At 48.8% G+C, this 24,285-nt stretch overlaps 1 protein-coding gene across 1 annotated transcript; it reads left to right on the top strand.

Moving 5' to 3' along the window:
* The first annotated feature begins 369 nt into the window (after positions 1–369).
* Positions 370–18,693, top strand: BLVRB (biliverdin reductase B). Its single transcript, XM_030219391.1, has 5 exons — positions 370–556; positions 2,361–2,522; positions 5,628–5,717; positions 9,069–9,200; positions 18,306–18,693. The coding sequence occupies exons 1-5, from the start codon at positions 475–477 to the stop codon at positions 18,461–18,463; spliced, it is 624 nt and encodes a 207-aa protein (XP_030075251.1). The 5' UTR covers positions 370–474; the 3' UTR covers positions 18,464–18,693.
* The last annotated feature ends 5,592 nt before the right edge of the window (positions 18,694–24,285 follow it).

Below are 24,285 nucleotides of genomic sequence, written 5' to 3' on the forward strand. Positions count from 1 at the left end.
GGTGTGCTCGGAGAGGAAGGGGCGAATTTTGCTAATGTTATAGAGGAAGAAGCGACAGGTCTTGGCTATCTGCTGGATATGCGCAGAAAAGGAGAGGGAGGAGTCGAAGATGACACCGAGGTTGCGGGCAGATGAGACGGGGACGATGAGGGTGTTATCAACTGAGATAGAGAGTGAAGGGAGAGGGGAAGTAGGCAACACAGCACACTCAAGAAAGAGGGAATCCAATAAAGTAATACGGAAAATAAACAGTTAAAAATGAATGCAGACGGTGAGCGAAGCTCTGCAGTAATCGTAGTCCATCTCCAGTCTTTTCCCACGTCCCGGCCCCCTTTTGCAGGAGGAGCTCTGCACGGAAGTGATCATCACACGTGTAAAAGTTAAAACTGGCAATAGGCAGGGAACAGTGAGAGCCTAAGGGAGCCAGACACCTAATTCTTCCCTAGACCGTCTTTCGATCTTCTATTCCAAAATATGTCTGCGCCCAAAAACATTGTTATCTTTGGGGCCACGGGAATGACAGGACTGGTGATTCTGCCGCAAGCCATCCAGGCAGGTAAGCAAACCGGAGAAGAGGAGAGTCGTGAAGGGTTAAGCAGACCGAGGGGAGTGAGGAGAGTTGTGCATGTAATGAACTTAGAGAGGCTTTTGGTACAGGCGTAAGTGTAGAGAGGGTGGTTTTACATCTCTGCAGCCCTGAAATGGAAGTGACATTTAAGTGTTGTATTTAGGAGTCATGAGGAGAGATGCATCAGTGCATGTGCAGGAGGGGGGAACAATTTGAAGGAATCGCACAGGGTCATAGGAATTAGGAACAGAAACTGCCAACATTCTAGAGAGATGCCTCCGTGTCTACAGTCTGCTCTGAATAGCAGTTGGCTCGCTTCTTCGTTCTGTTGCTCCCGTGCCCTTTCTGATCTCATGCTTTCTCTATTTTTATTTGTGTGCATTGTTATAAGAAAACGCAGTGCAGTACAAACTTTTTTCTAATCAAGAGAGAGAATTAATGAAGGCTTGTGACGTTTCTTCTACTCCAGACAGGAGAAGGCTGAGGTTCATGTGTGCCAAGTAATATTTCTGAAGCCAGAGAGGTTTAACTGACTCGTTCAAAGTGGTAGATCAAGGGAAGGGAGCTTGGATTAGAACCCGGGGCTGCGGATCACATGTCTGCAACCTGAACCTTGGTGATGGCACTGGCGCTGGGTGGGTGCTGCAGCAAGCCAAGTCAACCCAGCACTTAGACGGGGAACTGCGATTTCTGCTGAGTCACGCATGTGAAAGCAAATTTGCTGACTAATGGCGTATCGTATTCAGAACGATAAAAGGCTGAATACAACTGTCTGCTGATAACACCAGAGTCTATAGTGTAAACGAGCCTTTTGCCCAACCTCTGCTAGCTGAGATAAAGAGTTTGGGGTCTCGGTATAAAATTGGAGTTGTGAAACTGCTCAGTTAAGTGTTCCTTCACAGCTAAATTTCTATGCATTATACAAAAAAAAAAAGGTGGTGCTTGTTTTTTTGGAAACTATAAATTTAAGGAACACCGTCAGTTTGCAAAACAAGAACTTGAAAGCTCTGGATTTTAATTTTGTTAGCCTAATGCTAACTCTGCATTTTCATTTTTTTTTAAACCAACCTGGTGAAATTGAATTTGTCCCAGTTAAAATTAGTCCACAATACAGCTGCACGATTGGTTTTGAGGAAGGGGTTAAGGGAGTATGCTCCTGCCTGTTGTGTTTAGAATCAGATTTAAATTACTGTTGTTGGATTTTAAAACCTTAAAGGGAGGGATTGAGTCCAATCTATTTTGCAAGAGAGGGTGTGAGCATACTCCAATGAGAGCTTTGCCATTCTAAAAGTAGAGGAGTGTGGTGTTGCCCGGAGCCTGAGAAACCTTCATGGAAGAAGTAATTGTGGCTCAGATGTGGAATGAGTTACCTGAGGACCTTCATAACGGCTCTGATTTGTGGCGCTTTTGTCAAAGGTTGAAGATTGATAGGATGGTGATTGCAGAATTGATTAGTTTTATAGGGATTTTGTGTGGGAGGGGGGTACCGATTTTATGGAATTATTGCATTGTGTATTTGTGTGTTCACTTCTTTGGGTCTCTGGATAAAGGCAGTTTATAAATAAAATGTGTAAAGTGTCAGAGATATATAGGACGAAGCAGTTGTATTGCATCAGTCTACTGTATTTTTTTGCTGCTGCAACACAGCTTGCAGGTTTTCAAATCCCCGATTCCCAAGCACTGACAGTGGCTCTTTATGTCACCACCTAGATAATCACAAGCCCTGCATCTCCCCCACCCCCTTTGGCCATTGGCTTTCTCTCATCCCTTGAATTCCTATTGATTTTGACAGGTTATCAGGTGACTGTACTGGTGCGTAACTCTGCTGGACTCCCTCCTAACAGCAAACCAGCCAAAGTGATTGTGGGCGATGTCTTGAACAAGGCAGATGTCAATCAGGCTGTGCAGGGCCAGGACGCAGTCATTATCATCCTGGGAACCAGGAATGATTTGAGTAAGTTGTAGTAATCTTTACATAGGGGTCATTTTACTAAGCTGCCATAAGTACTAATATGCACTCATTCATCCCACGTAATTTTGTGTGATCGGCGCCAGGGGCATAGCTGCTATGGGGCCATGGACCCCCCTGCCAACGACCCTCTCAACCCCCCTCCCACCACCAGCCCGCCGTCGCCATCTAGTACCTTTGCTGGCAGGGGACCCCAACCCTGCCAGCCGGTCTTGCTTTGTTTGGTTTCTGAGTCTGTCTGACGTCCTGCACGTACACAACATGCCTTGCGGGGCTTCGTTCTGTTTCTGTGAGACAGACTCAGAAACCAAACAAAGCAAGATCGGCTGGCAGGGTTGGGGTCCCCTGCCAGCAAAGGTACTAGATGGCGATGGCGGGCTGGCGGTGGGAGGGGGATTGAGAGGGTCGTTGGCAGGGGGGTTGTACTTGCAGGACATCAGACAGACTCAGAAACCAAACAAAGCAAAAAGACTTTGGCTGGCGGGGGTTGGAGTCCCCCGCCAGCAAAGGTAGGTGACGGCAGGCGGGGGGGGTCGTTGGCGGGTGGGCCACAGTTGTTGGAGGTGGTTCTGGCGGTGGGGGGGGGGCTAAAATGTGCCCCCTCACCTCGGCTCTGGACCCCCCTAATGGCAAAGTCCAGATACGCCCCTGATGGGCGCACATTTCACAAGAGCTAAAAAAAATAGATTTTATGTTTTAGCACTGGGATTGGGTCTGGGGGCAGAGAGCAGGTGTGTTTTAATTGGTTAGCATAGTTTCATTGCCATATGCTGATTAGCATGTGAGTCCTTACTGCCTACAAAATTGGTGGCAGTAGGGCTTATGCGCTAATGGGAAAATTGGCACATAAAAATAAAAAATGGCCATTTTAGCCATGCAGTAAAAATAACCTTAGCTCACGGGAATGACCTGGCGTAAGGATGCACTAAGGCCACTTTTTACCACAGTTTGGGAAAAGGGTTTCAAAGTAATCCAAGGTCAAAAAGACAAATATTTTATATAATTCATTTATTATTACAATATAGGGGCGTATCCAGACCTCAACGGGGGGGGGGAGGGCACATTTTGGTCCACCTCCCTGTCGCTGCCGCCGCATGATGGTACCTTGGTGTGCTTAATCGCACCATGCACGCTCATTTTAATGAAACTTGAGCATGCACAAAAGTGTCATGCATGCTCAGTTTCAGTAAAACGAGCGTGCATGGCGCAACTGAGAACAGCAGGGTAGGCAATGCGGCAAGACTAGCACGGGACTTCAGCTGGTGGGGGTTCGGGACCTCGCCAGCCGGAACCCCCGCCAGCCAAACCAGGGGCCCCAGAGCCATGCCACTGTTACAATATAATTTTGTAAATATTTTATTTGTCAGATATAGCCCTCCTATTAACTAGGTAGGTTACAGTAAAACATACACAATAAAATACATAAAATAGAACAGTGCAGAAATCCATAACATCTCTTAATTCCCACTGCAGCTCCTTGTGACTCTGGGCAAGTCACTTAACCCTCTATTGCCCCTGGTACAAAATAAGTACCTGAATATATGTAAACTGCTTTGAATGTAGTTGCAAAAACCTCAGAAAGGCGGTATATCAAGTCCCATTTCCCTTTCCCTTATGACATCACAATATCAGAAGTGAGCCAAGTATCGGTCAATCAAGCCATTGTGACATCACTGATGAGGTTGGCTCTTATTGGTGGAATTCCCACTGGCTTCGCCCATTCTCCACCCCTGACATGACCCCTCCAGAAAATACATGAAAAAAAAACAGCGTCCTTAGCACGCACAAAAAAATTACTTAACGCAAAATAATTTAACATGCTTTGTGGTAAGCATTTTCATGAGCACTAAGCTTGTGTTAGGGCTTAAAGCCCTTTAGTAGACATACCCTCACTTTTCCCAAGATATAACACACATAAAGGGGCATAATCGAACGGAAACGTCTATCTCCATGGGCGTTTATCTCCGAGAACGGGTCCGTGAAGGGGCAGACCGAAGCGTATTTTAGAAAAACATGGACGTTTATCTTTTTTTGAGCTGGGTGTTTTTGTTTTTCAGCGATAATGGAAACCGAAAGCGCCCAGCTCAAAAACGAATAACTCCAAGACATTTATTCGTGGGAGGGGCCAGGATTCGTAGTGCACTGGTCCCCCTCACATGCCAGGACACCAACCGGGCACCCTAGGGGGCACTTTTACAAAAAAAAAAAAAACAAGGTAAAACAGCTCCCAGGTGCATAGCACCCTTCCCTTGGGTGTTGAGCCCCCCAAATCCCCCTCAAAACCCACTGCCCACAAGTCTACACCATTACTATAGCCCTAAGGGGTGAAGGGAGGCACCTACATGTGGGTACAATGGGTTTGGGGGGGGGGGTTGGACGACTAATAAGCATTAAGCAGCACAATTGTAACAGGTAGGGGAGGGATGGGCCTGGGTCCACCTGCCTGAAGTCCACTGCACCCCCTAATAACTGCTCCAGTGACCTGCATACTGCTGCCAGGGAGGTGGGTATGACATTTGAGGGTGAAAATAAAAAGTTGTGAAATGGCATATTTTGTGGTGGGAGGGGGTTTGTGACCACTGGGGGAGTCAGGGAAGGTCATCCCTGATTCCCTCCAGTGGTCATCTGGTCATTTAGGGCACTTTTTGGGGCCTTATTCGTGGAAAAACAGGGTCCAGGAAAAGTGCCCTAAATTCTCGCTAAAAACGCATATTTTTTTTCCATTATCGGCGAAAGGCGCCCATCTCTGATCACCCGATAACCACGCCCCAGTTCCGCCTTCGACACGCCCCCATCAACTTTGTCTGCATCCGCGACGGAGTGCAGTTGAAAACGTCCAAATTCGGCTTTCGATTATACCGCTTTATTCGTTTTTGTGAGATAAACGTCTATCTCCCGATTTGGGTCACAATATAGGCGTTTTTCTATTTCGATTATAAGCAGGATAGTGGATTGTGACTGAAACATGACCAACTCACAGATGTAGTAAGTTTATGGGTGATGCTTCAACGTGATTTAGCTGAGTAGCTCGGAACATTCTGGAAAACTCTGCTTCTCACGAAGTCTCTCCCGTTCTTGCCCCTTCTCCAGGTCCCACCACCATGATGTCAGAAGGCACAAAAAATATTATGGAAGCGATGAAGGCCCACGGCGTGAAGAAAGTGGTTGCCTGCATGTCATGTGAGTCCCTGAGGCAAACTGGAATAGTCACTGTTTCATAAGCCATGTTGGACGTTTAGAATAAAATGGCAAAGCCAATTTCAAGACCAGTGCTGAAAAAACTGCCAGTTGCTTGCAAGGAGATACAACACTTATGCCAGTAATTACCAGTGGATTTTCATCCTGGCTGATGAAAGTGCTTGTTTTTATAATAATTTAGGGCCTGATATTCAGCCATGGAGATCAGCGATTGTAAAGGCACTGACTGCAGGAGGCAGAATTTGACTGGATATTTGCCGGGCCTAATCCTGGCACTGAATATCCGGGTCCTGTCTGGCCACTGGAAGTTATCCAGGTGCTGGCCAATATTCAGCGCAAATACCCAGATAACAGCTGTTTCTGCAGCCCTACGGGCACTGATATTTGGGGTCCACCCAAATTCCGCTGGGCACTAACCAGATAGTACTACGGGAATCTCCCTAGATTTTCAGCAGCACTATCCGGTTATGTGCCGCTGAAAATTTGGGAATCAGCCGGTCAGAGGGAGATAACTGAGTAGATGGTGCTCCTACTTGGTTATCTCCCACTGAATTATCGGCCCTTAAAACTCGAGCCATGTCCTAAGCCAGCAGACTTGGAATAGGGCTCTGAACTGCTGTTGCAAGCAGTCATTAGGCAGCAGGAGTCAGTGATGTCAGCAAATCCCACAGTGTAGCAAGATAGGCTGACCTTGCTCCACTGCCAACACCAGATTGCTGCCCTCAAGAGCAGCCCAAGCAGAAAAGTAAGCCACCTTGATTCGTAAGCCCACAATTCCTCCTTTAACACTACCTTTTGGGGATTCTATACCTCTGACACATTCCCTTTGAAAAAAAAAATGTCTCCAAGTGCATCCATAATAAAATTAATTCCTTTCTGGGTCACTTTTATAGGAATAGAGAAGCCTATGGTTTTCCACAGGCCAGAATGAAGAAAAGTCTTTTTCTGGATAAAGCTCTGCATTTTCAGTCTGCCTGCTACTGCTCTTTAACTTGAATTTCTTGTTTAATTAGCAGTAGTGATGAAGAAAACCACTTTTAAAAATGTCAGTGCTGTCCTTGACCTGGTAACCACTGATGCCTCATGATATCATGAGCAGGTAGAGGCAGTCTGAACTTCAGAAGGTGGGTTCATGCTCTGCAGTGATCCTGGCTAAAGGGAAGTTATAACCAGTGGGTAAAAGTGGTGTGACAGTTTGGAGAATAGGAAGAAACAGGAAGGGCTCATTTCATCATCTGTAAAGAAAATGCACTTAGCCTGCAGTGGCACATCTATCTGCTACATGGTGGGGTGTGCACAGATTTATTTATTTATTGCATTTGTATCCTACATTATCCCACCTCTTTGCAGGCTCAATGTGGCTTACAATAAATCATGGATAATGGAAATGAGAGTTGACATTTAGTGTTACAGAAGTAATTTGGGTAGCATGGTAGTGGAAAACAAGATAGAAACATGACATAAGGCATTCTTAACATTGCTAGATATGTGTGGGGATTTCACTAGTTTTGGTCTTTGTGGTATATCTTGTTGAAGAGATGGGTCTTCAGTTGTTTGCAGAAGTTGGTCAGTTCATAGGTCACTTTTAGGTTCCGTGGCAGTGCGTTCCAGAATTGCGTGCTCATATAGGAAAAGGTTGATGCGTGCATTAGTTTATATTTTAGGCCTTTGCAGTTAGGGAAATGAAGATTAAAGAATGTGCGAGATGATCTTTTGGCATTCCTGGGTGGTAGGTCGATCAGGTCCGACATGTAGGCTGGGGCCTCGCCGTGGATGATTTTGTGTACTAGGGTGCATACTTTGAACGTGATACGTTCTTTGAGTGGTAACCAGTGTAGCTTCTCTCGTAGGGGCTTTGTGCTTTCGTATTTTGGTTTCCCAAATATGAGTCTGGCTGCTGTGTTCTGGGCTGGCTGGCGTTTTTTGAGTATTTGCTCTTTGCAGCCGGCATAGAGTGAGTTGCAGTAGTCTAAGTGACTGAGTACTAATGATTGTACCAAGTTTCGGAAAACGGTTCTAGGGAAGTATGGTTTTACTCTTTTTTTTTTTTTTTTTTTTTTTTTTTTTTTTTTTAATTTCCACATTGATTGGAACATCTTTTTGGTTATGATTTTCGCGTGATGCTCTAGTGTCAGGTGCCGGTCAATGGTGGTGACTCCTAGGATTTTCAGGGTTTCTGAAATTGGTAGATTTAGTTTTGGGGTGTTGATGGTGGTAAATTTGCTCGTATTAGGCATTGGGGTTTTTTTCTGCATTGAGTTTTAATTGAAAGGCGTCTGCCCATGAGTGCATGATCTGCAGACTTTGGTTGATTTCATTGGAAATTTCTTTTAGGTCTTGTTTGAATGGGATGTAGATCGTTACCTCACCAGCGTAAATATATGGGTTGAGGTTTTGTTTTGATAATAGTTTGGCCAAGGGTGTCATCATTAGGTTGAATATTGTCGGTGAGAGGGGGGGGATCCCTGTGGAACTCCACATTCAGGTGTCCATGTGGCTGATGTTGTTGAATTTGATGTCACTTGATATGAGCGTGTAGTTAGGAATTCTTTAAACCAGCTGAGAACATTGCCGCCGATGCCGAAGTATTCAAGGATGTGTAGTAGGATTCCATGATCGACCATGTTGAAGGCACTTGACATGTCGAATTGCAGAAGTAATACATTCTTACCGGTTGCAATCGTTTGTTTGAATTTATTCATGAGAGTAACTGGTACTGTTTTAGTGCTGTGATTAGAGCGAAATACTGACTGGGACTCTTGTAGTATTGAGAACTTGTTTAGATAGTCTGTGAGTTGTTTGGTAACCATCCCTTCTGTTATTTTGGTTATTAGGGGAATGGATGCTACTGGTCTATAGTTGGTTAACTCACTTCTCTTACCAAAATGTTCCCTTTAGATAAGATGCTGGTGTTGAGCTTAGGGGAGCTCAACTTCTGAGTCCCTAGGGCAGGGGTTCTCTGCCTGGTCCTCAGGATGCACCTATCCAGTCTGTTTTTTCCAAGATAGCCACAATGAATATGCATGAGGTAGATTTGTATACACTGCCTCCATTGTATGCAGATATCTCTCATGCATATTCATTGTGGATATCCTGAAAACCTGACTGGCTGGGTGTTTTCTGAGGACTGGTTTGAGAGCCCTTGCACTAGGGGAAACTGCATCAGTGTCTGAGTTTTCAGTAATTTTATTTGATCTCTCCTGACCTCCTTTCTTAAGCACAGCTGCGAACTTCTGACTCTTGACTCTAAAGATTTTATAATTTTTCCTAATTCTGAAAACTGATCCAGATGACCGTTGGCGTGATCCCTTTAACTTCCTGGTTCTCTTTCAGCCTTCCTGCTCTGGGACATTGCCAAAATTCCTCCCCGGCTGCTCCCTGTGACTGAGGATCATATCCGCATGCACCAGATCCTGAAAGAATCCGGGCTCGATTACATTGCTGTATTGCCACCGCACATTGCAGGTCTGTTAGATCTGGGCAGGATAGGTGGAGGAAGGGGAAAGACAGGAGGGGTGGGCCACTTGTTAAAATCTGTGATCTGAAAGAACTATTATTGACCAAATGAACAATGGGAAGAATGATTTTAGCCCTTGGTCTTCACTCTTAGTCCTCGAGGACCATCAATGGGTCAGTTTTTGGGATCTCTCTAATGAATATGGAAATAGCAGACATGCATATTCATTAGGGATGTCCTGAAAGCTTGACCTGTTGGCAGCCCTCGAGGACTGGGAGTCAAGGCCAAAGCTCTCCATTCCTCTCCTCTCCCCCACCCCATAGTGAAATGGACTGAAGCAGTGGTTCCATGACCCAGTCCTCAAGACATCTAGCCAGTCAGGTTTTCAGGATACCTAAAATGAATATGCGTGACAGATTTGCATATAGTGGAGGTGGTGCATGCAAATTTATCTCATGCATATTTGCTATGAATATCCTGGAAACCCAGCTGGCTGGTTGTGGTCCAGGGACTGGGTTGAAAACCCCTGGACCAAACTCTTTAGTACACATGGCCCTGAGTATGTGGCAAATTGGGGCCAGGAAAGGTGTCCATATACCTAAAGTACTGTGAATCTGGGTTCAGAATGTGTCATCCACTGTTGGGTGGGCCCGGGCCCAGGCCCACCTGTGGCTACGCCACTGCCCTGCAAGCCTTAAGCACGTGCAGAAGCTCAAGAACCCATGCTAGCAGTGCTGAGGGGGTTTGTTTTTTTTAACAGTTGTGAGTAGTCACCGCGGGAGGTGGTGGAAATGAAAACGGTAACGGAATTCAAACATGCGTGGGACAAACATAAAGGAATCCTGTTCAGAAGGAATGGATCCTAAGGAGCTTATCCGAGATTGGGTGGCAGAGCGGGAGGCGGGGATAGTGCTGGGCAGACTTATACGGTCTGTGCCAGAGCTGGTGGTTGGGAGGCGGGGATAGTGCTGGGCAGAGTTACACGGTCTGTGCCCTGAAAAGGACAGGCACAAATCAAGGTAAGGTATACACAAAAAGTAGCACATATGAATTTATCTTGTTGGGCAGACTGGATGGACCATGCAGGTCTTTTTCTGCCGTAATCTACTATGTTACTATGTATCCTTTACAAGTGAACACTCAGGGGGACAGAAATCGGATACTGTTACTCTGTTTCCACAGTATTTACTCCAAGTCCTTGAGGGCCACCAACAGGATAGGGTTTCAGGATACCCCTAATGAATATACATGAAGCGAATGCTACATACCTGTAGAAGGTATTCTCCTAGGACAGCAGGCTGATTGTTCTCACTGATGGGGTGACGTCCACGGCAGCCCCTCCAATCGGAAACTTCACTAGCAAAGGCCTTTGCTAGTCCTCGCGCGACCATGCGCACCACGCATGCGCGGCCGTCTTCCCGCCCGAACCGGCTCGTGTTCGTCAGTCCCATATGTAGCAAGACAAGATAAGGGAAGACACAACTCCAAAGGGGAGGCAGGCGGGTTTGTGAGAACAATCAGCCTGCTGTCCTTGGAGAATACCTTCTACAGGTATGTAGCATTCGCTTTCTCCGAGGACAAGCAGGCTGCTTGTTCTCACTGATGGGGTATCCCTAGCCCCCAGGCTCACTCAAAACAACAAACATGGTCAATTGGGCCTCGCAACGGCGAGGACATAACTGAGATTGACCTAACAATTTATCCAACTAACTGAGAGTGTAGCCTGGAACAGAATAAACCATGGGCCTAGGGGGGTGGAGTTGGATCCTAAACCCCGAACAGATTCTGAAGCACTGACTGCCCGAACCGACTGTCGGGTCGGGTATCCTGCTGCAGGCAGTAATGAGATGTCAATGTGTGGACAGATGACCACGTCGCAGCTTTGCAAATTTCTTCAATAGTGGCTGACTTCAAGTGGGCTACCGACGCTGCCATGGCTCTAACATTATGAGCCGTGACATGACCCTCAAGAGCCAGCCCAGCCTGGGCGTAAGTAAAGGAAATGCAATCTGCTAGCCAATTGGATATGGTGCGTTTCCCCACAGCCACTCCCCTCCTGTTGGGATCAAAAGAAACAAACAATTGGGCGGACTGTCTGTTGGGCTGTGTCCGCTCCAGATAGAAGGCCAATGCTCTCTTGCAGTCCAATGTGTGCAGCTGATGTTCAGCAGGGCAGGAATGAGGACGGGGAAAGAATGTTGGCAAGACAATTGACTGGTTCAGATGGAACTCCGACACAACCTTTACAAGAACTTAGGGTGAGTGCGGAGGACTACTCTGTTATGATGAAATTTGGTGTAAGGGGCCTGGGCTACCAGGGCCTGCAGCTCACTGACTCTACGAGCTGAAGTAACTGCCACCAAGAAAATGACCTTCCAGGTCAAGTACTTCAGATGGCAGGAGTTCAGTGGCTCAAAAGGAGGTTTCATCAGCTGGGTGAGAACAACATTGAGATCCCATGACACTGTAGGAGGTTTGACAGGGGGCTTTGACAAAAGCAAACCTCTCATGAAGCGAACAACTAAAGGCTGTCCTGAGATCGGTTTACCTTCCACACGGTAATGGTATGCACTGATTGCACTAAGGTGAACCCTTACAGAGTTGGTCTTGAGACCAGACTCAGACAAGTGCAGAAGGTAATCAAGCAGGGTCTGTGTAGGACAAGAGCGAGGATCTAGAGCCTTGCTGTCACACCAGACGGCAAACCTCCTCCATAGAAAGAAGTAACTCCTCTAAGTGGAATCTTTCCTGGAAGCAAGCAAGATGCGGGAGACACCCTCTGACAGACCCAAAGAGGCAAAGTCTACGCTCTCAACATCCAGGCCGTGAGAGCCAGAGACCGGAGGTTGGGATGCAGAAGCGCCCCTTCGTCCTGTGTGATGAGGGTCGGAAAACACTCCAATCTCCACGGTTCTTTGGAGGATAACTCCAGAAGAAGAGGGAACCAGATCTGACGCGGCCAAAAGGGAGCAATCAGAATCATGGTGCCTCGGTCTTGCTTGAGTTTCAACAAAGTCTTCCCGACCAGAGGTATGGGAGGATAAGCATACAGGAGACCCTCCCCCCAGTCCAGGAGGAAGGCATCCGGTGCCAGTCTGCCGTTGGCCTGAAGCCTGGAACAGAACTGAGGGACCTTGTGGTTGGCTCGAGATGCAAAGAGATCTACCAAGGGGGTGCCCCACACCTGGAAGATCTGTCGCACTACTCGGGAGTTGAGCGACCACTCGTGAGGTTGCATAATCCTGCTCAGTCTGTCGGCCAGAATGTTGTTTATGCCTGCCAGGTATGTGGCTTGGAGCACCATGCCCTGACGGCGAGCCCAAAGCCACATGCTGACGGCTTCCTGACACAGGGGGCGGGATCCGGTGCCCCCCTGCTTGTTGATGTAATACATGGCAACCTGGTTGTCTGTCTGAATTTGGATAATTTGGTGGGACAACCAATCTCTGAAAGCCTTCAGAGCGTTCCAGACCGCTCGTAACTCCAGGAGCTTGATCTGCAGATCGCGTTCCTGGAGGGACCAGCTTCCTTGGGTGTGAAGCCCATCGACATGAGCTCCCCACCCCAGGAGAGACGCATCCGTAGTCAGCACTTTTTGCGGCTGAGGAATTTGGAAAGGACGTCCCAGGGTCAAATTGGACCAAATTGTCCACCAATACAGGGATTTGAGAAAACTCGTGGACAGGTGGCTCACGTCTTCTAGATCCCCAGCAGCCTGAAACCACTGGGAAGCTAGGGTCCATTGAGCAGATTGCATGTGAAGGCAGGCCATGGGAGTCACATGAACTGTGGAGGCCATGTGGCCCAGCAATCTCAACATCTGCCGAGCTGTGATCTGCTGGGACGCTCGCACCCGCAAGACGAGGGACAACAAGTTGTTGGCTCTCGCCTCTGGGAGATAGGCACGAGCCGTCCGAGAATCCAGCAGAGCTCCTATGAATTCGAGTCTCTGCACTGGGAGAAGATGGGACTTTGGATAATTTATCACAAACCCCAGTAGCTCCAGGAGGCGAATAGTCATCTGCATGGACTGTAGAGCTCCTGCCTCGGATGTGTTCTTCACCAGCCAATCGTCGAGATAGGGGAACACGTGCACTCCCAGCCTGCGAAGTGCCGCTGCTACTACAGCCAAGCACTTCGTGAATACTCTGGGCGCAGAGGCGAGCCCAAAGGGTAGCACACAGTACTGGAAGTGACGTGTGCCCAGCTGAAATTGCAGATACTGTCTGTGAGCTGGCAGTATCGGGATGTGCGTGTAGGCGTCCTTCAAGTCCAGAGAGCATAGCCAGTCGTTTTCCTGAATCATGGGAAGAAGGGTGCCCAGGGAAAGCATCCTGAACTTTTCCTTGACCAGATATTTGTTCAGGGCCCTTAGGTCTAGGATGGGATGCATCCCCCCTGTTTTTCTTTTCCACAAGGAAGTACCTGGAATAGAATCCCAGCCCTTCTTGCCCGGATGGCACGGGCTCGACCGCATTGGCGCTGAGAAGGGCGGAGAGTTCCTCTGCAAGTACCTGCTTGTGCTGGAAGCTGTAGGATTGAGCTCCCGGTGGGCAATTTGGAGGTTTGGAAACCAACTTGAGGGTGTATCCTTGCTGGACTATTTGGAGAACCCACTGGTCGGAGGTTATGAGAGGCCACCTTTGGTGAAAAACTTTCAACCTCCCCCCCGACCGGCAGATCGCCCGGCACTGACACGTTGATGTCGGCTATGCTCTGCTGGAGCCAGTCAAAAGCTCGTCCCTTGCTTTTGCTGGGGAGCCGAGGGGCCTTGCTGAGGCGCACGCTGCTGACGAGAGCGAGCGCGCTGGGGCTTAGCCTGGGCCGCAGGCTGTCGAGAAGGAGGATTGTACCTACGCTTACCAGAAGAGTAGGGAACAGTCTTCCTTCCCCCATAAAAACATCTACCTGTGGAGGTAGAAACTGAAGGCTGCCGGCGGGAGAACTTGTTGAAAGCGGTATCCCGCTGGTGGAGCTGCTCTACCACCTGTTCGACCTTCTCTCCAAAAATATTATCCGCACGGCAAGGCGAGTCCGCAATCCGCTGCTGGATCCTATTCTCCAGGTCGGAGGCACGCAGCCATGAGAGTCTGCGCATCACCACACCTTGAGCAGCGGCCCTGGACGCAACATCAAAGGTGTCATACACCCCTCTGGCCAGGAATTTTCTGCACGCCTTCAGCTGCCTGACCACCTCCTGAAATGGCTTGGCTTGCTCAGGAGGGAGCTTGTCCACCAAGCCCGCCAACTGCCGCACATTATTCCGCATGTGTATGCTCGTGTAGAGCTGGTAAGAGTGGATTTTGGCCACGAGCATAGAAGAATGGTAGGCCTTCCTCCCAAAGGAGTCTAAGGTTCTAGAGTCCTTGCCCGGGGGCGCCGAAGCATGCTCCCTAGAACTCTTAGCCTTCTTTAGGGCCAAATCTACAACTCCAGAGTCGTGAGGCAACTGAGTGCGCATCAGCTCTGGGTCCCCATGGATCCGGTACTGGGACTCGATCTTCTTGGGAATGTGGGGATTACTTAAAGGCTTGGTCCAGTTCGCCAGCAATGTCTTTTTTAGGACATGATGCATGGGTACTGTGGACGCTTCCTTAGGTGGAGAAGGATAGTCCAGGAGCTCAAACATTTCAGCCCTGGGCTCGTCCTCCACAACCACCGGGAAGGGGATGGCCATAGACATCTCCCGGACAAAGGCCGCAAAAGACAGACTCTCGGGAGGAGAAAGCTGCCTTTCAGGGGAGGGAGTGGGATCGGAAGGAAGGCCATCAGACTCCTCGTCGGAGAAATACCTGATGTCCTCCTCCTCCTCCCACGAGGCCTCACCATCGGTATCAGACACAAGTTCATGAACCTGTGTCTGAAGCCGTGCCCGGCTCGACTCCGTGGAACCACGGCCACGGTGTGAGCGTCGAGAGGTAGACTCCCTCGCCCGCACCGGCGAAGCTCCCTCCGCCGACGTTGTCGAGGAGCCTTCCTGGGAGGCGACCGCAGTCGGTACCACAAGCGGCACTGATGTCGGAGACCTCACCCCAGGCAAGGGGCCAGCCGGCGCCTCACTCGACGGTACCGGAGGCGCAAGCACCCCCGGTACCGGAGGGGAAGGGCTCAACAGGTCTCCCAGGATCTCTGGGAGAATGGCCCGGAGACTCTCGTGCAGAGCGGCTGTGGAGAAAGACATTGAAGCCGATGCAGGTGTCGAAGTCAGAGTCTGTTCCGGGCGTGGAGGCTGTTCTAGGCTGTCCAAGGTGGAGCGCATCGACACCTCCTGAACAGAGGGTGAGCGGTCCTCCCGGTTCCGATGCCTACTGGGTGCCGACTCCCTCGGCGACCCAGAGCTCTTGGTACCGACGCGGGAAGGAGACCGGTGTCGATGCTTCTTTGACTTTTTCAAACGAAGCATGTCACCGGAGCTTCCCGGTACCGAAGAGGAGGACGTAGAATCCAGCCGTCGCTTCCTCGGGGCCAAGGCCGAAGAAGGTCGGTCTCGGGGGGGCTGTACCGCAGGAGCCCTCAGGGTAGGGGGAGACCCACCCGAAGGCTCACCGCCACCAGCAGGGGAATGGACAGCCCTCACCTGCACTCCAGTCGAAGCACCACCGTCCGACGACATCAGCACTAGTGGAGGTCCCGGTACCACTGACGCCGACGCAGCCTTCCGATGTCTCGGCCCCGACGCTGCAGAGGGTCGATGCCTCGATGCAACCGATACAGTCGCGGCCGAGGACGGAGGTTTTGACGCTGTCGACGCACTCGATACTCCCGATGCCGATGAAGAGCCCAAGAACAAAACGTTCCACTGGGCCAATCTTGCTATCTGAGTCCTTTTCTGTAAAAGGGCGCAAAGACTACAGGCCTGCGGGCGATGCCCAGCCCCCAGACACTGAAGACACGACGCGTGCCTATCAGTGAGCGAGATTACCCGGGTGCACTGGGTGCACTTCTTGAAGCCACTGGGAGACTTCGATGACATGGGCGGAAAAATCACGCTGGCGAAATCAAAACTCGTAATTGCGGTAAGGCACCAAAAAGAGGGGGAGAAAAAACTCGACCCGAGGCCTCAAAAGGGCCTACCTCGAAAACGAAAGAAAACTTAACGGGGCCAAAAACTGGAAATACGGGAAGGGGAAAAAGACCGAAAGGCCCTTCTCCAAAATCCCTTTCTTTTTTTTTTTTAAGCGAAAAGTCAAAAGACGCGCAAGGGTCAACTTAAGGGGCGCGAACGGCGCAAACACAACCGTACCGAGCGCGGACAAAAGAAGACTGACTAACACAAGCCGGTTCGGGCGGGAAGACGGCCGCGCATGCGCGGTGCACATGGGCGCGCGAGGACTAGCAAAGGCCTTTGCTAGTGAAGTTTCCGATTGGAGGGGCTGCCGTGGACGTCATCCCATCAGTGAGAACAAGCAGCCTGCTTGTCCTCAGAGAAAAGAGATTTCCATAGCTACTGCCTCCACTGTATGCAAATTTCTCTCATGCATATCCATTAGGACAGGAGTTCTTTGGTGTACATGGGGAGAGAATTTAGTCCCCACCCCATCCCCACAGTTTTGTTTCCCATCCCCGTACCCAACCTGCATTTTAAAAGATTTGTAAATTCAAACAAAATGTAAAATGTATTCTATAACTTACTGAGATTTAACACAAAACAATAGGCATTGCTTTGATAAATATGCCAGAAAAACATATTCTTCTTATTAACATGTACTCCTCTTTTAATATATATTTTTTGTGTGTTTGAGCTCAGGTGTTTAGCGTTTCAAGTTTCCAAATTGAAGTGTGCATGGAGACATAATTTGGTCCCCATCCGCATGGTATTAATGACTGTTTTGTTACCAACACCACAGATTTCTGTGGGTTCCGTGTTGTCCCCATCCCCATGCACTCCTCAATCTATCCCAATCCTCAATCTGTTTTGTGTTATGACCTTGAAGGTTCAGTTGACCTTGGAGCTGGCAGTGAAAACAACTGGTTTTATTTCCATTCACACTAGAATAGATAGTTATACCTTTGCCATCCCGGCTCTTTTTGGTAAATTAGCACTCCACTTCTCGCTGCCACCCTTCTTCATTTATTTCCCATTCAAATAGTAGAACTAGTTATAGTTTGTCAGTCTGACAGACAGACAGACAGACATAAACCTTTTTTCTTCTTATTCTTTCTCTCTAACTAAATTGTAACTTATGACTCTGTATTCAACCTGAGGCCGCAGTTCATGACCTGTCACCCGTATGACCCTCAATCTCATCTCCTTACTTGCATTTACTAAAGCTGCCAGTAATTTCATTCCAAGTGTTTTGACTCTGTCCCTTAAATTATTTTCTACCTATGTAATAATGCAAAGACCTGTCCACTCCTTCCGGCTTTTAGCGTTATGTTTCTTTATATTTATAACGCTTAAAGCATCGAACATATGACAGTGACAGTGTCCCTCTTAGGATTTCCTGGCTTCTGTGTTGCTTAGTGTGTTTGTGGATTTACCCCTTCCTGAAAGATCTAAATATCTTTCAATAACACCTAACTGTTTTTCCATCAAATCCCAGTCAGACAGGTTTTCAGGATATCCACAATGCATATGCCTGACATACATTTGCATGTACTGCTGGGGGTAAAGACAACTGCTCTTGTTTCCCTACTGCTGAGCTCAGTAGTTACTGGTGAAAGTGAAGACAGCAAGAAAGTTCAGGGGCTCCCTAGTACAGTTTCTCTCAACCCAGGCCTTGGGGCACACCCAGCTAGTCCAGGTTTTCAGGATATCCACACAATGCATTCTGAAAACCTGACTGGCTGGTAGGTCCTTGTTATTCACTCCCATTTCTCAAGGGCTGCCAATAGGTCAGGTTTTCAGATTGTTCCTAGTGAATATGCATGAAAGGTATTTACATACTTTGTACCTCCATTGTGTGCAAGCTGGCAAGGTGCTCATACAGATCCGATTTCAGGAAACATTATGACACTTTATACATGTTGCAAAAGTAAAGTAACAAAATATAATGTGATTTTAAAGAACAGGAAAGCCAAACATGAAATAGTAAGTATAACAAATGTAATAAATTGACACCAGTTGACCACCCACCCCTGACCCCTCTCTTCCTCTGCCTCCCTCACTTTAGCTGATCAGCCGCTGACCAGAGACTACAAGGTGTCCGAATCCCGTTCTGGCAATGTGATCTCCATCCATGACCTGGCACATTTTTTCCTCCACTGCCTGACCACGTCAGAATATGACCGCAGGAGTGTCACCCTCTCCCGAGACTACTCCAAAGTTTAACGCAGGAACAAGCAGCCTCTGATGTGAAAATGTTCATACACAACCTTTGACGCCTCAATTAATATATTTCCTTTTTTTTTTTTGTCTTTGCTACTTTATTGCAGAGTGTAATTGAATTTAAGAGAAGCATCTTCAAACTTTTTTAGTATAATATAACATTGTTAGGCCTTTAACAATTAGAACCACAGTTTTTAACTTTGCGAATAAAATAGTTAACAAAAAACCCCAAAGTGAACTGCATCAAGGCTGATACTTACTCTACCTGCTGGTCTTTGGCTATTTACAATAATACAAACTTCAGACTTGGGCTTTCATTCCAAATGCAAACTTATGGTTGAATGAGGTGTGAAGGCAACCTAAGGGGCCTTTTACAAAGGTGAGGTAGGGCTAACACGAGGCAAAACAGCACTACTGCCAAGCATGCCCAGGCACCCAGCGGTAGTTCTGCTTTTTCCACATACCGTTTCCCACACTAGAAAATTTTTATTTTCTAGGGCAGGGAGTAGGCATGCTCGGCGGTAATCGGGCAGCGCGGGCTCATTGCCACATGCTGCCTGAGTACTGCACAAGTAGCACATTAGCCTTTACTGTCTAAATAGGGGATGGTAAGGGCTGCATGTGCTCTTTTTGAAATTAGTGCAAGGTCACTACTGAGAAATAGAAATTTGGCTATTGTAGAGCCATGCTTAAAAGTGTCTGGAGCGTGCGGGGTTTGGCACCCTGGGCCAGAGTCTCACCTGGTCTATAGGTTTATCTGGCCTTGGATTGAAAAGCCCCCTGAGTGGGATGAAGAGGAAGAATCAGATTGGAGGTCCACACTTGGGATGGAAATTTGGACTGGAGGTCTGTCTAGATGGAGTAGGCTGGGAATCAGATTGAAAATCCACACGGGAGAAGAAATGAGAGTGGATGTCCCTGAAGAGGGGAGTTGTAGCTCCAACAGTGGCTAGGGCTGGCAAAAGCCAAAATCTATCACTGATAGGCCTCCTCCCCCCACCAGATTACTATCAGTAACAGAAGTACTAGGGGTGGGGGTGTAGCAACTGGTATAGTTGCACCAGAGCAATGAAGAGGTCCTTCCCTGCTGTTTTCAAAAGTGCCACCTCTGATATAGATTTACTGGTGATATAGATGTCATCCCATCACCCAAGGATTTTAACTTGTCCTGACACACCCCATCCTAGCCCCACCACACTTTAGCCACCCCAAACATCTGAGTCACTGACCACCTAAGTGAATTGGGATGTGAGTTCAAAAATAGGCCTGGGTAACTTGGTAGCTGTGGAGCAGTGGCTGAGAACCAAGGAAGTTGTGCGTGTCATTTTATGGAAAAGCTGGAACTCGCTGCCAGAACATTTGAGCGTATCTGAGTTTAAAACAGGTTTGGACAAGTTCCTGAAGGAAGAGATCAGACAGAGTCTGCTATTGAGATAGATATGAGGGAAGCCACTGCTTGCCCTGGAATTGGTAGCAATGTTGCTACTCCTTGGGATGCTGGAATCTTGCTACTCGTTGGGGTTCTAGAATGTTGCTAGTATTTGGTTTTCTGCCAGGTACTTGTGACATGGATTAGCCACTATTGGAAGCAGGATACTAGTCTAGATGGACCCAGTATGGCTGTTCTTATGAATTGATGAGCATATTCGCTCGGACGGAGAATGACATGAGGATAACATTTGTCCCCCACCCCATCCCCATAGGCTCTGTTCTCACCACTTATGATTTTATATTTACATCTTTTTATTAAAGTATAAAAAGGAATATTATGCTGTGCAACTGTTGTGTATAAATTACAAACAGAAAACAATAAAAATGAGCAACTATAATGAACCACCCCCACCCTCTACCCTTTGAACCCCAACAATAGCTGACTTCTACTACCCCAAGGAATCCTAATCCACCCTGTTAAAATGTCCAGGGGTACAAAATACAACCTGTTCTGTATTCCCTAGAGGGGATAAATATGCCCTATAAAGTACTGTTATGATTTTTTAATCTGTAGATGAGTAAGAAGTCATCAACAATCTCAGGATTCAGTCTAGCTCTCCTGTCTTCCACAGTCCCTCCTGCAATAGAACGAAGATGTCAAATTAGAAGATCTACTGGTAGCAGGATCCCCCATGCAAATTTTGCTAGAATGTTTGCTTGTTTTTCCGAAAAATAAAAATATTGTTGTCTGCATCAAACATAAATAACAGTCCAGTTGATTAACAGGCTTCAAAGTAGAAAGTGACACGGGGACAAAGTTTGTCCACATCCCCATGGGCTCTGTCCCCATCCCCAGGGTTACCGCGGGTCCCCATGTCATTCTCTACTCTGATTCTATATATGGTGCCCAGAATTGTGTACCCAAGATTCGCGCGTAAATTAACATGCCAATTAACCTCTAATTGTGGCATTCATTAAAATTTGTGTTCACATCTGGCTGCACATCCTATATAATCTGTACTTCAACGTTCTATGGCTGGCTGGGTTCGTAACATCCTGACGTCAGCAAGCCTCCAGCGTTCCCTTCCCTCTCACTGTCCTGCCCTCGCGTAAAGACAAAATTACGTCAGAGGAGGACGGAACAGTGAGAGGGAAGGGAACGCTAGAGGCGAGCTGACGTCAGGATGTTACGAATGCAAGTGAAGGCAACGGAACGCTGGAGGGGACGCGAGCCCAACCTGCCTGCAGGGAACACTGGATGCGACATGAGCCCAACCTGCCTGCATGGAATGCTGGAGGCTGGATTTCGATGGGATGGGAGGCGAGAGGACAATCGCGGGACACAGAAGGGAGGGCAGGGCAGAGGAGAATCGCTGGACATGGAGGCCAAAATCGTGGGACACAGAGCGGAGGGGAGAATTGCGGGACATGGATGGGAGGGCAGGGCACGGCACAGGACAATCGCTGGACCTATCCGCTGCTTTTGACACTGTCAATCACAACTTACTTCTCGCCACACTGTCCTCACTTGGGTTCCAGGGCTCTGTCCTCTCCTGGTTCTCCTCTTATCTCTCCCACCGTACCTTCAGAGTACATTCTCAGGGTTCTTCCTCCACCCCCATCCCGCTCTCTGTTGGAGTTCCTCAGGGATCTGTCCTTGGACCCCTTCTTTTCTCAATCTACATCTCCTCCCTGGGTTCCCTAATCTCCTCCCATGGGTTCCAATATCATCTTTATGCTGATGACACCCAGATTTCTCTCTCCACACCAGACATCACTGCAGAAAACCAGGCTAAAGTATCGGCCTGCTTAGCCGACATTGCGACCTAGATGTCCAACCGCCACTTGAAACTGAACATGGCCAAGACCGAGCTTATTGTCTTCCCTCCCAAACCCACTTCTCCTTTCCCTCCACACTGTATCTCTGTTGATAACACCCTCATCGTCCCCGTCTCATCTGCCTGCAACCTCGGGGTCATCTTTGACTCCTCCCTCTCCTCTGCACATATCCAGCAGATAGCCAAGACCTGTCGCTTCTTCCTCTATAACATCAGCAAAATTCGCCCCTTCCTGTCTGAGCACACCACCCGAACTCTCATCCGCTCTCTCATTACCTCTCGCCTTGACTACTGCAACCTACTCCTCACTGGCCTCCCACTTTGCCATCTATCCCCCCTTCAGTCCGTTCAAAACTCTGCTGCACGTCTTATCTTCCGCCTGAACTGGTACACTCATATCACCCCTCTCCTCAAGTCACTTCACTGGCTTCCGATCAGGTACCGCATACAGTTTAAGCTTCTCCCCCCCCCCCCCCCAAGCGGCGTGCACCCGGGAGGGGGTCTTTCGCCAGGGGGGGCGTCGCACTGTTCCGGGGGGGGGGGCGCTGCACCTGGGGGGCGGGGCGCATCGGCAATCCGCCCCGGGTGTCAGCCCCCCTAGGAACGCCACTGGTCTAGTAGCACTATAGAAATGATAAGTAGTAGTAGTTTTCCATCAGTACTTCCTCTTCAACTGAATGCATTTTTTTCACTGGCCTTCTGAGAGGACTGATAACAAGTCTAGGGAATCTAGAACAGAAAGAACCAAGTTACAGTTGGTAGGTTCCTGTGCCAGATGACTTACGTTTTTAACTAGTGCAATGGCGTGTGAACAGTAGGAGCAGCAGACACACATCCAGACACTCAGGTAAATTGCTGCCTCCTCTCGCACTGTCCCTAGTAATCACACTCCTTCTCTCCCCATCATCACCAGCACTCACACCCTCTTTTTCTCTCTCCTATCCCCCAGCTGCCACAGAGAGACATCTGACATCAGTGGTATTGCCATGGGGGTGGGGGGAGACTGGTGACCATCCACTTTGCGTTCAGGTTCACCTAGCAGCAGCACACATTGATGTTAGCATTGCTGGCTGGGGATTCCCAAGCCCTGCCAGCTGAAGAGTTCCTCTTCATAGCCCCCTGGGCAGACAGAGGCAAGGAAGTTGGCACATTCTCAGCTGCCAACACTGGTGTGTGTGTCCCCCCCCCCATATGCGTGCTCAGCTCATCAGGAATGCAAGCGCACCGCCAACCTTCCTGCCTCTCAGTCAGCCCGGTGGGGGGGGGGGGGGGCTGCAGAAGACACCTTCCGTTGTCAGGGATGGGAGATCCCCCACCAGCTAAGGTATTTGTATCACCGGGGGGGGGGGGGGGGGCGGCGGATATGAAGAAGAAATTCATGTAGGCCCCCCAAGCCTGTCTCATGCAGTGCTAATGTGAAAGCTGTTGTATTGCCTATATCCTGTCTGAGACACTGATCTCTCTGTGGCAGTAGCAGTCACATATCCTAGGCAGTTTGTCTTGTTCTCAACAGGCCTCTCCTAAACCTAGAAAAGGAACCCTAGTTTCCATTTAGCATGGAGTTTGCTGACCCAAAACAAGACCTTCTGCTCCAACGAGAAGCTCAGAAACCCCAAAATAACACATAGAAGCCAGATTCTAGCATATATCACAACACCAATAAAATAGAAATATTTGCTCATCCTTCCCCCTAAACCTACATAAGTAATGCCACACTGGGAAAAGACCAAGGGTCCAACGAGCCCAGCATCCTGTCCACGACAGCGGCCAATCCAGGCCAAGGGCACCTGGCAAGCTTCCCAAAACGTACAAGTCCATTTAGTAGTGGTTTATGGACTTCTTTAGGAAACCGTCTAACCACTTTTTAAACTCTGCTATGCTGACCGCCTTCACCACATTCTCTGGCAATGAATTCCAGAGTTTAATTATGCATTGGGTGGAGAAACATTTTCTCCGATTTGATTTAAATTTACTACACTGTAGTTTCATCGCATGCCCCCTAGTCCTAGTATTTTTGGAAAGCATGAACAGACGCTTCACATCCACCTGTTCCACTCCACTCATCTCTATATATAAAAGGCACCACCAACGTTCTAAATGAAGCCTCCGGAGAGATATCCGGTTTCCCCATGTGTCTGCCCCGCCCTCGCTCTCTCTGTAACACAAACAGTGAAGGAAAACACAGCAAAGCATGAACTCAAATCGCTCTCTCTGTAACAGTGAAGGACTCAGAGGGGGGACGGGAGAGAGGGCAGAAGCCCAGTGGCGTTCCTGGGGGGGGGGGGCGGTGGGTGTGGTCCGCCCTGGGTACACGCCGCTGGGGGGGGGTGCCACGCGCGCCTGTCCTCCGTTCGTTCCATGCTTCTTCTCTGCCCCGGAACAGGTTACTTCCTGTTCCGGGGCAGAGAAGAAGCATGGAACGAACAGAGGGCAGATGCGCGCGGCACCCCCCCAGCGGCATGCACCCGGGGGTTCCTTCATGGGGGGGTCCTTTCGCCGGGGGGGGGCGCTGCATCCGGGGGGGGGCGCGCATCGGCGATCCGCCCCGGGTGTCAG

Source organism: Microcaecilia unicolor, chromosome 11, assembly GCF_901765095.1.
Source record: "Microcaecilia unicolor chromosome 11, aMicUni1.1, whole genome shotgun sequence".
In the NCBI taxonomy this organism is placed as follows: domain Eukaryota; kingdom Metazoa; phylum Chordata; class Amphibia; order Gymnophiona; family Siphonopidae; genus Microcaecilia; species Microcaecilia unicolor.

What these genes read in the sequence shown, in the direction of transcription:
- BLVRB (XM_030219391.1), top strand. Translation starts at nt 475, where the DNA reads ATGTCTGCGCCCAAAAACATTGTTATCTTTGGGGCCACGGGAATGACA. An exon ending in GGGAACCAGGAATGATTTGA is followed by an intron (nt 2,523 to 5,627) that starts GTAAGTTGTAGT and finishes CCCCTTCTCCAG; the next exon opens with GTCCCACCACCATGATGTCA. An exon ending in ATTGCCACCGCACATTGCAG is followed by an intron (nt 9,201 to 18,305) that starts GTCTGTTAGATC and finishes CCCTCACTTTAG; the next exon opens with CTGATCAGCCGCTGACCAGA.